At 39.0% G+C, this 13,881-nt stretch overlaps 1 protein-coding gene across 8 annotated transcripts in view; it reads left to right on the forward strand.

The window, feature by feature from the left end:
* Positions 1 to 13,881, forward strand: part of nrxn2a (neurexin 2a) — a 160,988-nt gene that overhangs the window by 88,485 nt on the left and 58,622 nt on the right. For all 8 annotated transcript variants that reach the window (XR_009792612.1, XM_061804446.1, XM_061804453.1 and 5 more), the window contains one exon: positions 51 to 170. Coding sequence is in view for 7 of the 8 variants with exons in the window: in XM_061804446.1 (XP_061660430.1) it covers positions 51 to 170 (120 nt within the window). In the remaining variant the exon portion in view is untranslated. The remainder of the gene's footprint in view (positions 1 to 50; positions 171 to 13,881) is intronic.

Here is a 13,881-nt window from a genome sequence, read left to right on the forward strand (position 1 = left end):
ACAAATTGATGAGACAGCCTTGTAAGATCTCGCGTGTCACCGCCGTGCAGGTCCCAGCACCACCTGTACAGAGGACTCGTGCCAACACCAGGGAGTGTGTCTGCAGCTGTGGGAGGGCTTCTCCTGCGACTGCACCATGACAACCTACGGGGGGCCGTTCTGTAGTGACCGTAAGTACAGTTTTTGTTTCATTCATGTCCCTCTTCTGAAACTTCTGATTTGTCACTAAAGGATGGCAAGAAAGAGAAAGAAGAATATTTCTTTTAAGCGCATTTAAATGCTTTCACAATGAGTCACCACAGATGTCTGCATAGATTACCTGAGATGCTCCCCCTCACAAATCCCACAGCGGGTGTCGTTGCCACCTGGTCGAAAACTGCTCTTGTAGTCTTTCTGACGACGTCTGTTTTGGGAAGTGTGTGTTTTGTGTTGAATTGCGAATTCATTAGTATACGGTGGTAAAACAGACGTGGTTTGTGTCCATTTGGCTTGTTCTGTTTAATTAATTGTTTTTATGGATTTTCGTCTTGTTTTCAGTAATTTATATCATTTTGAGCCAATTTCATCAGTAAATTAGTTAAATATAATGATTGCCTCTCGGCTTGCTTTGGTAAGTGATGGATTGACATATTCTTCAGTCTTGTAAAAGTCGGATACTGACTTTTTAGAGCAGGTAATGTAACAGCTTAGTGTGAAAATCAGCAAAACCAAACCAATGGGTCAAAATACATGAGGTGATCATTTAAAGTAGTTTAAGGTCAAAATCTTTCACGCACAATAGAAAAAAAGCTGCTGATGCATGCCAAGAGAATGGAGGAAAATTGCTCCATAAATCGCCCGTGTGGCAAGTGAAAATAGGGAAGATGGCACTCTTTGTATTTTGAAAAAAAATGGCAGAACACATTTGGGTACTGCAAGTCTGGACAAAGAAAATATGGCACAAAACATCTTTAAATGAACAAAATACATTCATCCCAAATAAGATACTGTAGATGACTAATTCTCTAGGCATGAAGTACTTTTCACTTGACTTGTCCTTTAAACAACTTTCTCTATACCTGTTTTGTTTGTTTTTGGCTCACTCCACCCTATTGATCCTCACTGAAAATCAATAACCTGATCTGTTTTTTTTAAATCCGTGTGTTAATCAAATGCTTCCCTCCACTCCCCTCAACCTGCATCTGCTAAAGCTCTGCATTCTTCTCTCTTGCATAATGCCGCATTAAGCAGGAGCGGCTTTACACATTGAGCCATTTAGAAGAAAAATGACGTTTATACAACCAGCTTTGTATAAAATGTAATGGAGTCCAGTGCAACCTTTGGATTTTATTGTTGTTGAGAATATGCAATTCAGAATTCATCCAATAATGTTTGTAAATGAATTAACTTGGTGGTAATTTACCACAGCAAGTTACTGTGATGTGATCAGATAATGGAGCAGCATCAGCATAAGCAGCATCTGGATCCCTATCCAAGTTATTTTTGCACACTATTGTACCAGTAATGAATAACAAGTAAAAAATTCTATGTTATATTCGTGGTTGTCAGACTTTTGAAACTCCCCTCCGCGTGTCTGCTGAATGCAATTTCTCTTTCTTCTTCTTCTTCTTCAAAAAAAAAAACAAACAAGCTGTTTGCCAGAGCTACTGTAATATAATTTCAGCTTCTACCTGTCAATTTTTTTCACATTTACCGGGTAAGTGTTTTCTTGTTTTCAAGTTTTACAGTAGTTGTCCGCATTTTACTATTGTGTGACATCTATTTTATGTTCCATGTTTTTTCTTTATATTCTCAGTACTCAACTTAATTGTGCACCTGTGTGACATTTAAGTATAATACAATTTTAAAGCCACGCCTATAAATTTAAGATTAGAAAATTTGATTATGGAACTGTACCGTAGTGAACATGGAGTTCATTTTCTTGGTCATTTCTAAGTGCTTGATCCAACTAAAGGTACATTTGGGCAAATGTAGTGATGACAACAAAATTAGGAATAAAAAGATTAAATTAATCTATTAAAACACTGATAGGTCGCCATTTTCCATGTTTTTCTAATCATAACCAAAGCCTCTGGGAATACAATTAAACTGGGACATGTCAAAAGGGCATAAAGTATCATGAAATCAACTGCATTTTTGTTGTCCATAACATTCTTTGGGGAATATACATTTAGCGGTACCAGGATTTAAAATGAACAAGGAATTAAAGAAACAAGGGTCATCTAATCATTAAAAATAGAGCAAAGTTTTTTTTTCCTGTTTTTCCTTTGTCAAAATACTAACAAATCAGTAAAAATCCTCCAGATTAAATTTTAATTCTGAGCTTTCATTATTGAGGAAAATTGGCAAAGGCCTAAAGTCATAAAAAAAAATTAAAAATGACTAACTGGGTAGAGACCTTTGCACCCTGCCAAAGTGGACTACAGAGCAATTGTGTTTCTGACTTCGTGCAATTGTGTCAGCCTGGGAATGTCTTCGGAACCCTGTAGTAGTTGAGAGTGTATTGTGAAACACAAAATGGATGGCAAGAATGATGTCTGAGATTCTTCTGCAGAGAGCAAACCAATTTTGAGACATTTAATATGTAGTAAACCTTTGTTTTATTGCAGGGGATAAATTCCCTGCCCACCTGCGATTTAGAAAGACCACCAACATTGTATTCATATTTCCCACATGCTTTAAACACATTTAAACTAATTAAAGATCACTTTTTCAAAACATTCATGAGCCCCTGTTCTTGGTGTTAAAAAATGCTATCCAGGAAACAAAAAGAGGAGACTTTCTCGCCTGCATGGTTCTCCAATTAAGAGGCAAAGCATGCTTGCTTCAAGCGGGTTGTCACTCCCATTTAAAGCAATAGAGAATTAAACATTATTTCAACACCAAAATGTTAGACCAAAGCATATGCAGCATTTTCCTTGAATGAAAATCTGCTATCGTAATGCTAACTTACAAGGTAAAATGCCACCGATGATCTTATTTACTGTAAATTAGCATAGTAATTACAAACAGTAATTAGAAACTTCCAAACAACTCCCACTTTAATCCACACGGAACAGTAACCAATACAAACGGAGCATTCAGAGGCATATATTACCGTTCTTCTGTGGCAACTTTTTCTTCTTCCTGCTCCTCATTTACATGATGTGTCTCTTCCAGTAGACCTCAACGCCTTAATAATCCGCGATTTAGCGGGAGGACAAACAAGAAACCTCAATATAGTGGCAAATCTTTGTGTTTTAAAAGACCTAAAAAGAAAGATACATCTTAATTTTGTGCTGTATTTTGGGGAAAAAAAAATCTATCATAAGGACTCTTGGCTCTTCCTACTGCTCTGTAATGAGTTAGGGCTAATCGAAAAAGCACCCCTTTGATGTATTTTTACCTCACGCAGCTTCTATGCCTTTTCAATTAGCCGGCATCCATATTTGTGAGCTCAGCACCTTCGCTCTGCCTGTGACCTACTCCAAGCAGCCAGGTCTATGGACCGGGTGCGTCAATGCTGATTCTTGGCTTTAGAATTCTATTGTGCAGCTCCTCTCTATAGCTCAGGGCTCTACACTCTGTGGGACAGCCTGGTACTGATGCAACATTGATGAAGTACTCCAAAATCTTGCAGACGGTAAACAGATTTGAGTTCTTATGTCATACTTTGTATTGATTCCCACGTTATGTCGACAAAGCGTCATGTTTCACTATACTCTAATGAAATGAAAAATATATATCGGTAGATTCTTTCTTTTTTTTCTTCTGACTGGCTGTAATTATATGTTGGTCAGCACTGGTTCCCGACCCCATTCGGAAGTTCAAAGGACAGACTGTCATTTAAAACGCAACATCTGATTATCTGTAATTGCCGCAACTCCGGCGCACGCACACACACGCACATGCGCACCAAGGAAGCTGGAATTTTAAATGGATGCCTAAGGCGAAACCATCAGAGCACTCACCCCAGCAGGTCCTATAAACATGAATGTATTTACATGAATATTGCATTGGCTAGCTTGAAGGATATCAACCACATACTGTCTGGGCAATTTCAAAGACTTGCAACATGGTCTGGTCAATTTAACTTTTAAATACCAAACTTTTTTCCAATGCCCGACATAGTATTGACTTTATCTCAGCCCAAAAACAAAAATCTTGATATTTAACTCTTATTTCCTGCAGAAATGTTTCCAAAAAAAGGGCCCACTTTAATCCATCGAAGCAAAATTAGCATTTGCTTTAGCTCCATACTCATTTTGATACCGAATGCAATTGCCAATAGGTACCAAAGTAAGTCAAGATTCCTTCTCACCAAGTGTTGTTGAAAATGTCTGTTGTACCTCATACCAAAAAGAATGCACAGTTGAGTCCACTGGTGTCTTTTAAGTACGATTTGAGTCAGGACTTCCAAAAGAGGCTGTCCATCTTCCTGGTGGTAATTGACAAGGCTTGACGATCAAAGGTCAGTAATATTTCAGTGCAAGTCCCCAGGAATAAAAACTTTGTTGTTTTTCATAAAGCCCGCATTTCAACAGCAGTAAACGGTGGAAATGGACAAATCTGCAGAAAACTTGTAGCCATGACAATCTGCCAGTCGGAGAGGAGCTATAATAGCGCTTTTCTGAGAACATGACAACAACAGCAGTCAAGATGATTATTCATCGAAAAGTAGTTATCAGGTAGGACAACAGTCTGTCTGCTAACCTGTCAGATGGTTATTCGCTATGTGCTCCGCAGAATATGTAATTGCTTATGCTGGGCAAACCAAAACCCAGCGTAATTATTGAGAAAAGCTGTTCAAATATGCGTCGAATATAAAATGGTCCTCTCTGAACAAAATGCACCACGTCTATAATTTTCACCAATTTTCAAAGCATGCTAGATAGAACGTTAATAGACCATTTATAAATATGGCTTTTGAAAAAAAAAAACAGAGCAATGGGTGGAGGGCTGTTGTAGAAAGCTCACTAAATATTATTTTGTGTTTCTATAGCAGAAAATGATCATACAATAATAACTGTGTAAAGGAAAACAATGATCATTTCTGTGAAGGAACAAAACAATTTTCCAAGGACTCTTTAGCTCCCCCAAAAAATGCCTGACATCAAATGCACACACCGAACACTGCATGGACAAACGCAGCAATAATTGGGAATGACGCACACTGTCTGTATTGTATGGACTGGACTATTTCTGTCTGGTATCTTAATCACAAATGCACACAGGCAATAATGAAAGAAAACAATAACAGCCATCTGCCGTGACCAAAATCCACACATTTTCCAGAGGACCCCCTAGCTACCATACAAAGTGTATCATGTATAATAAAAATAGTTCAGCAATGTATGAGCATTACATACACAAAAGACAATTCAATACAGTTGTAGAGATCCAAATGAGGAAGAGCCGCCACTCCTGTCAGGGATTCACAAAGCGCCAATAATATTAGTGTTTCTTTGTTTTGTTTTGTTTTTGCAGAGGAATACAAATATGCACCTTTAAGTATTGGGATAGTATTTGTCTACATGTGTTGCTCCACCGTCGGCTGACACACTGTGGTGGTGAAAATGGATCAAATAATTGTAACGACAATACTAGTACTATTACGAATGATGGCAGTTAAGTTCTTACAGAGTGGGTCGGGGCAAGTCGTGGGACACCAGACATGTTGATAAACTGCTCAACATTATTTCTCTCCAAATGATTGCAGATGTATTGAGCAACAAATCTCTGATTTCAATTTAAAGGGTCTTGAAATGACAATGAGGCATATGGACATGGTACCAGTGCATTGAAGGCCTGCAGTCTAGGCACATTTTTTCATACAGCTTTTTTGTTCTACGTCTTTAGACTGTGGAGGGTACGTATAATGGTCAATATTTTGTGTCCTTTCACCATATGCAGCCATGGGAATCCATCTTGTTCAGTCCAGATGGGAAACTGCACCTGAGATGGCTTTAATGTAACTCACAACGATCCACCACCTGAACAATAGAGCCTACCTTTCCCTCTCATTTAGAAGTCTACATTTCCTTGTGATTGTTTTATTCCCAGGGAAGCAAAGACAGACGGTAAATTGTGCTCCTCGCCTGCAGGCGTGAAGCCAAACTACATGAGCACGGCATGACTGCCACTGTCTCCCTTTCCTATTTCACATGCCAGTTAGTCTGCTATTTTATCTCTCTTTCATTTCATTGATGTCAAAACGACAATGGCGTAGTTTATCCATGAGAATGTTCCCTGTCGGAGTGCTCAAACGAATCCCATTTTTATGCTTTAACTTCTATTTGAAAGGAAGTTGTACAGGTCCTACAGGCCGCAAGGATAATCCATGATAGGGTTTCAAGTTAAATCTCGTGCTTTGAGACTGAAGCTCAAAATATGTTACATAAAGTTCTTAAAGATGTTAAATGGTAGACGATACCACACATCCAAGTCAAGGAGGTGCTTTACCATCGGGATCAAAACCAAAAGAAAACGGTGCATGCTGGGATCATACCTTGCAAATTGTTTCCAATCTCAATGCACCATTGTGCTTTTCTTGTGGCTTGATTGAATCTGGAGGTGCCCTTACCTTCCTATTGGATTGATTATGGTCACCATGGCAACAAGGTGAGCAGAATCATAATCTAAATTGGAAAAAAAGTGTGTATTAGCTCTAAATCATTGCCTGGTCCTCTGTTGAGAATTTGAACATTGTGGGCACAGACTTGCATGTGTTTTGGACACATATAGCGAACACTCGACATATGCACTTTGCATCTTAGACGGCCTTTAAAATGATAAAGAGTGCTGATTATTTAAGGGAGGATATTGTGTGTGACAGAGCAAGTCTGGCTCTCTCAGCGGCATTATTTCACGGCCCCAGCAACTCCCAGCATCAAGTTTAGTGCAGCATGCAAATTGATGTATTAATTGAGCCTTTTAAAACATGGATTGATGTCTGTAGAAATTATGGCCCATTACTTGCATGTTCTTGAGAGGGCGATTTTTATTTTTTTAATACAACTGATTCTTTGCTAATACTGTGCGTCACATTCAAGACTTGACAGAGTTAAGACTCCTGCATGCTTGACATCACATAATCATATGTAAGCATCAAGCAATTACACATCCCATGAGACATGCTCAGTGTAGGCAGTTCTTTCTCTGTAATATTTTCTACATGAGCATGGAAACATGTCTAATAGTGAGTCAAATAAAATGTGTAGTTCCCAACGACTCGTGCTTTCATTTTATTTTTGATGTAAAAGGTCATCTTGAGCGATACTTTAGCAATCACTGTTTACTTTTCACTCAAGTAAGAACCAACCACCCATTAGAGGCTTTGCTCGCGGCACGTTCCGGTAATCGACTCCAAAGTTAATTAAAAACCTCTGCATTTAGTTGACACGTTGAGAATGCAACGTGCCTCTCATTCATCCTTGCTGGCAACTCTTCCGTGCACCACTTTCCCGAGGGCACATAAGCATAAGGACAGAAGCAAAGGGGTTTTAATCCTCAAACTATACTGCTACCCGTTGGCAATAAAACTGAGAGAATACCTTCATTTATAAAAGTGCTTATTTGAAAAGTAGAAGAGGGCCATGCATCACCCACCGTATTGGTTTTAAAGTAGGTTATCCTTTATGATGCAGCCCATTGTGTCTCCAAGTAGCAGTTATAACAGTCTATTCAAAATAGATGATACATGTTGGGGATTACTGTCTTATATCGAAGCAAACCCGCCAATGATTTGACATGCTGGTACCTTAAATGAAATAAACAAGGTACAGTAGTTAAGGGCAAACATCAAATCAGTACTTAAATGCTTCCTGTCAGTGCTTGATACTGTGCAATTGTTTTTGTCCTATCATACAAGTTTCCCGAGATAAGAGCCGTCACTCAGGTGAACTATTGTCTTGAGTTCCAATTCAAAATTTGAGTCACGACCACGAGATGGTGGTAGCAAAGTTAACAGCAGGCAGCACTTTGGCAGATAATGACCAATTATTCAAAAAAGAGGGCAAATGCTCGTTTCGAATATAATAGTGTCTTCAACCAAAACACTTCTCCCCCACTTACAAAAGTCCCCTAGCTTAATGCTAAAACACGATGCAAAATTCCACAGGTGGGCTAACAAAACTAGCATCGACGTGACTATTATAATCCTTTAAGCAACTGATAATTGACCACAAATGGTACAGCAGTGCACAGATTTAAACAACTGTCACATGAAAATATACCCTTTATGTTCCCTGAAAAGAGATTAATACCACTGCAGTTTACTGAGTCACACGCAAAACCCCTATTTGTTCATTTATTCATGTATACATAACACTGCTCCCTGGCGGCCAGGGCGCACAAAGAAGAATTAACCCCACAATAAATTTATGCATGAAATCGTGATGGGGTGTCCAAACCAAAACTTCCCCCTTTTTATTTTTTCAAGCCAGCATGTATGAGGTAGTCAATGTGAAAGATCTAATCGGCGGTTCGATGTTCTCGTTGCCAACACTGATGGATCAAACTTTGTTTGTTCTGACTGTCCTGTATTAAACAAAGAGATTTTGAATGATTTGAGACAAAAGACTGTATCAGTAACAAATCTCAGTTGATCTAAAGGCTTGTACAGTACAAGAGAGCTTTCTTAGCAATCAGCTGTCTTTTTTTTCATCGTAATAGCTCTCAATCCGTTTCATTTACAGACCAACATTCCTTGTCATTTATCGATCTTAGTTCATCCGTGTTTTGTTATTTATAAATAAACCATAGTGTATGGTTGCTGGCTTTGTCAGTATTTCTTTTCTCAAGTCGGTTCTCATTCCGAGTGAGGGATGAGCCCAAACATTGTTTCACAGCTCAATTTCCATGGTACAAAAGTTCGGGTATGTGAGAATAAAGATCGTGCTAACTTGTCCTCCAGTAAAACTTTCAGCAATAATAGAAAATCCACCACAGGTCATCATCTCACAGCGCTTTTCAGCTTCTCAGCTTTTTAGGCCCAAGAGTAGAACTTCTGACATTTACATAGATGTGAAAAGAGAATAAGTACCTGAGGCAAGGCATGTCTCTTTGCCTTACTTTTGCTGCCTTGTCCTTGCTTCTCACATTAAAAAGCCTGATGTAATGATGTGTTGCACTTTTTCAAGCCCGAAGGAATAGGTTTCATGCGCGCGCTAGAAAACCGGTTCTGTGTAATTCTAGTGTGTCCATAGGAATTTGGGGAGACAGGATTGGATTTTGGTTCACGTGGGCCTGTTATATGTTTGATAAGTAGCAGTGGGAGGCTGCTATAATAGAAAAAGGGATTAATGAAAAAGGCTAAGTCCCAGCAATTTACTCAAACCTAATTATCCAATTCACTGGCATGTGCGCTCGATAGAAATAACAGCACAGTCTCCACTTTTAGTCAGAAACTGAAAGATGAGAAGGTTGTGTCACCAGAAGCTCATGTAACAGAATTAAATGAAACATTCTCTTAAAATCCCCTTGTGCATTGCTGTTAATACTGTTATTCCTCAGATTTAACCCATTGGGAACCATACAGTTGTTGTTTAACCCACGTGCCTAAAGTAAGACGGCGTAGATGTGCAGAATTTCTCTCAGCCAGTCATTGTAAAGAAAAATAACACCAGACCTCTTTCACTGTAAATAAAAAACGGCATTTTCTCAGCTTGTTTTTCGTCATTGTCCCAGCAAGTATTCTGTCTTTGGAGGTAGTGTACTACCAGGGCCACAAGAGGTATGGGACAATGCCTCTCTGTAAAACGGCACGCCATCATGTCCGAGTGACGGATGTGAAGTTGATCACATTAATGTCACTTCCTAGTCATCGGCCGTGACATCATCATGCATTTGCTGTAATTACCAATTGCGCTGTCTGTGTCGTTGTGATAGCGTGCAGACAGTTGCTGGAAAAACTCTGCTTCACTGGGTTCCTTCTTATGGCTCTGATGCACCATTTTTTTTTCTTTTGTGTGTGTGTGTGTGTGTGTGTGTGTGTGTGTGTGTGTGTGTGTGTGTGTGTGTGTGTGTGTGTGAGGTGCTCTGGATGAAGACAGCGTTTAATGACAAAATCTAGCCATCTCTCCATTTTCTATAGCACTTGTCATTGGAGCAAAACCCAACAGCTGTCAAGAGGCGTTGGAACATTCTCAACTGGTCAGCAGCCAATCACAGGAAAAGAAGACCCCTTATTATTTTGTTCACGGGTCACAAATTGTCATCATTAGTAATTCGTTATTTAAAATCAAATTAACTAATCATTCTCTGACTCCTCTCAACCTTTGGATGTCGTGCCCAGAGACTGATAGACCGATAGCTCATTAAAATGCAAACTGACACAGACAGCCCTGTGCATGTTCAATAGGTGAAGATAAATACGAGCCACAGCAACGGTTTTGCTCAGACGTGCAAATGGTTACTTGATGATTAGTCACACGGTTTCATGACTCAGCCTGCAAACGTCGACAGCTGGAGTGGGTGTTCGGTCTTTATAGTGTTTGTAGAAAAACAATCAACAATCCACCAGTCACCGTGTTCATACAGTCGTTGTATTGCCTCAGACTAAATGCTTGCGTGACGCTCACTGACTTTAATCTGCTGGACATTGCGGCATCCTATGCGATTCATTATTTTACATCAGTCAGCCATCCATAAACTGTAAGATTCGGGCACATTATTGTCATTGTACAACACCTACACAGAATTTCTGATGCTGGACAGTCTCATTAGGGTTGATACTGAGACCCTCTTGGAGAGGATTACTTTCCTGAGTCTTCTCAGGAAGTACAGCAGTTTTTGTACCATGTTACCTGGCATTGTGGTGTTTGTATTCCATTTTGAGTCCTCTGAAATATGCTTGGCCAGAAATTTGCAAGTGGGCACTCTCTCTAGCTCCTCCCTGTTGATGTGCAGTGGTACATCTCATTTCTTTCTGAAATCCGTTATGAGTTCTTTTGGAAGAAGAAGTAGAAGAAAAAGAAGAAGAAACAATACACTAGGTAGTTGTTTTTGTGCTTGTATTTTCTGTTGACAGGTTCTGTAGAGAGCAGATGTTGGGACAAATTCATTGCATTTCCATTATTTTCAATGGGAAAAGATGATTTGAGACACAGATGTGTTGAGATATTAAAGGTCCTGTTTTTTTTTTGGGCTATTTAGACCTTCAGAGAGTGACTCTCTACCATGGACTTGCAATAAGTGTCAAATTCATTTAAAAAAACATGTTTTGTCATACAATTGTCTAAATACAGAACCTTTGAAAGCATCTGTTTGACCCACTTTTGTATCCGCTTTCTCCATATTTGGTTAAGAGCACTCCCTCTTTGTCGGATTGGTTGCTTTCGTTTAGAAGACCCACTTGTGAGAGAGCATGCGGAGCTCTTCACTAATGTTCTAGATGAAGTAGAGAAATTTGAATAATGTGATTTTAGGCCTCTCGGCAGAAAAACATCTTGAATTCAAGAATACGTAGAGGATTTTAATTCATAGTTCACATTTACTGAGGTACCAGCAAGACAATATTACATCCTAAAGCTAGGGAAAATAGGTTTGGGAAAATATGTCCTCTTTCAACTCATATCTGAGCATATAACCGTTTTAATTACAGTGCATTTGGTTATTTTGGCAACACAAGGTGACAGATTATTTCCTCAGATGTCGAACAAACAATATCTGGTTTTGCAGTATACTGCACGGAGTCTGACAATTTCATCCAACAAAACATCCAGACTGTCATTGCACTATGTAAGTTGTATAGGAAATAGCATAAACAGTCGTTTTCTGTTTTTTGTGAAGAGTTGAAAGATAAATTCTTCCTCCTACAGAGATGAGTAAGAACAATCTCAGAGGCTTGGTACAGACTCTCATTGTGAGCAGTAATTAAAGATTTTCTTTTTTCATGCCTGTGATTGGAGTCCTGTAGTCACTCATCACGCGAAATCCTCTAGTTGCTAAATGTAAGAGACTGCGATGTGAGCAACTTGAGTTATACTGTCAACATCCCTGAGAGGATCTTCAGGATGAAAATATGTGTCTTGTGATGGAGCTCAGCCAGTGTAATTACCTGGCAGCACATTTGCATCTTAAAGGCAGGTTGTGTCTGAAAGTGCCTCGTAAGGCGGTGGGTAAAATGATAGGTTTGCGCTTTGAATGGCATACAGAAGAGCTATTATATGTAACCGAAGATTCTAATTGAAATATTTACATACTGGAACGTTTTATCTTCATTTGAATTAATAGACCTTTTTTAACTAGATATATATAATGTTGTTTTGTACTGTATATTTGTGCTCGAAAGATTTAAATTCTTTACATTATTTTTCGTAGAAATATGACTGACTTAAGAATGTCAGGCCTTCATTAATGCCCAGTGTAAATAATTGATTCAAAATCCATTAAAGCCATTTGTGTAGGGTGGTCCATTCGTGCTCGGAACACAAGGCAATGGCATGCCAGTGGAATTTAACAATAAGGAATGATGACGTTTGTATTTTTTTTTTCCCTTCCCCGAGCAGCAGGAGCAGCTTCACTCTGTCTTCTGTGCTTTCTTATTCAAGTCCCATTTATTACTATTATTATTATTGCTGGTCCATCTGTTTTATTTTAGAACCTAACATTTCTCTTCTCATCCATACAGCCCACGTATTTCCCACCAAAGACGCTATCAGGCATTCATTTTGTTCAGAACATCACAATTAAGTCTCTGCAATTAAGTCAATGCAACAATTTTTACACGTTTTTTACACCATTACCTATTGATCTGCCAGATGTGCATATGTGCGGTCTCCACTTATCTGTGTGCCCCAAATGTTTCTCGTGATCGTGACATTTCGGCCTTCATCTTCTTGTTTTTCGTTGCTTCCATTTGTCATTACAGATTAGCACAATAGGATAAGAAACCTTTTTTTCCCCTCCATGTGATGCACTGTTTGAATGATGGTAAGAACACAATGTGTAGAAATCCATCCATCCATCCATTTTCTTTGCCGGTTATCCTCACAAGGGTCAATGGAGTACTGGAGTCTATCCCAGCTGTCAATGGGCAGGAGGCGGGGCACACCCTGAACTCGTTGTCAGCCAATCGCAGAGCACATGGAGACAGACAATAGCTGCATTCACAATAACACCTAGGGGCAATTTAGAGTGTCCAATTAATGTTGCATGTTTTGGGGATGTGGGAGGAAACCGGAGTACCCGGAGAAAACCCACGAAGGCACGGGGACAACATGCAAACTCCACACAGGCGGGTCCAGAATTGAACCCGGGATCTCAGAACTGTTAGCCCAACGCTTTCCTACTGAACCACCGTGCTGGCTAGATTATGAATAAAATTTAATAATATTTTCCAAAATTTCATATCTACATTAAAATTCGCTCTAAGTTTAAAAATGGTAGTTAAAATAGAATAAATTATTTACAAGTGTTGAGCAATATCTGATGCTACAGTAATATTATCTCCCCTCACCTCAATTTGGACTACAATATATGCCAAATGCATAGAATTTTGAAGGATTATAGTTTTATACCATTTATATTACTACAGCATAGAAATATTACAAAAATGATGGCCATTCTTTTGAAAGGCCCATTAAATACACAAAAAAAATGTCAGACCAATTTGACATATTGGAGAAGAGAGTATTGGTCACAAGCCCAACAAATTTCAATGACGGACAAAAATCCATCAAGTATGTGGACTTCATAAAATAAAAGGCAGTGCGGAAAGAGATGAGTCACTGCAAATCCCTTGATACATAAAACACGGTTTAACTTTTATGAACTTGTGGCAAATTTAGATGAAATGCTCATATTAATAATGCAATATTGCTGTTCAGTGTGCTGTGTGCAAATTTTAGTGTGACATTGTACATAAACACATGGGAATGGAACAACATGGGACTTCAATTG

The sequence above is a fragment of the Syngnathoides biaculeatus genome, chromosome 18 (genome assembly GCF_019802595.1).
Source record: "Syngnathoides biaculeatus isolate LvHL_M chromosome 18, ASM1980259v1, whole genome shotgun sequence".
In the NCBI taxonomy this organism is placed as follows: domain Eukaryota; kingdom Metazoa; phylum Chordata; class Actinopteri; order Syngnathiformes; family Syngnathidae; genus Syngnathoides; species Syngnathoides biaculeatus.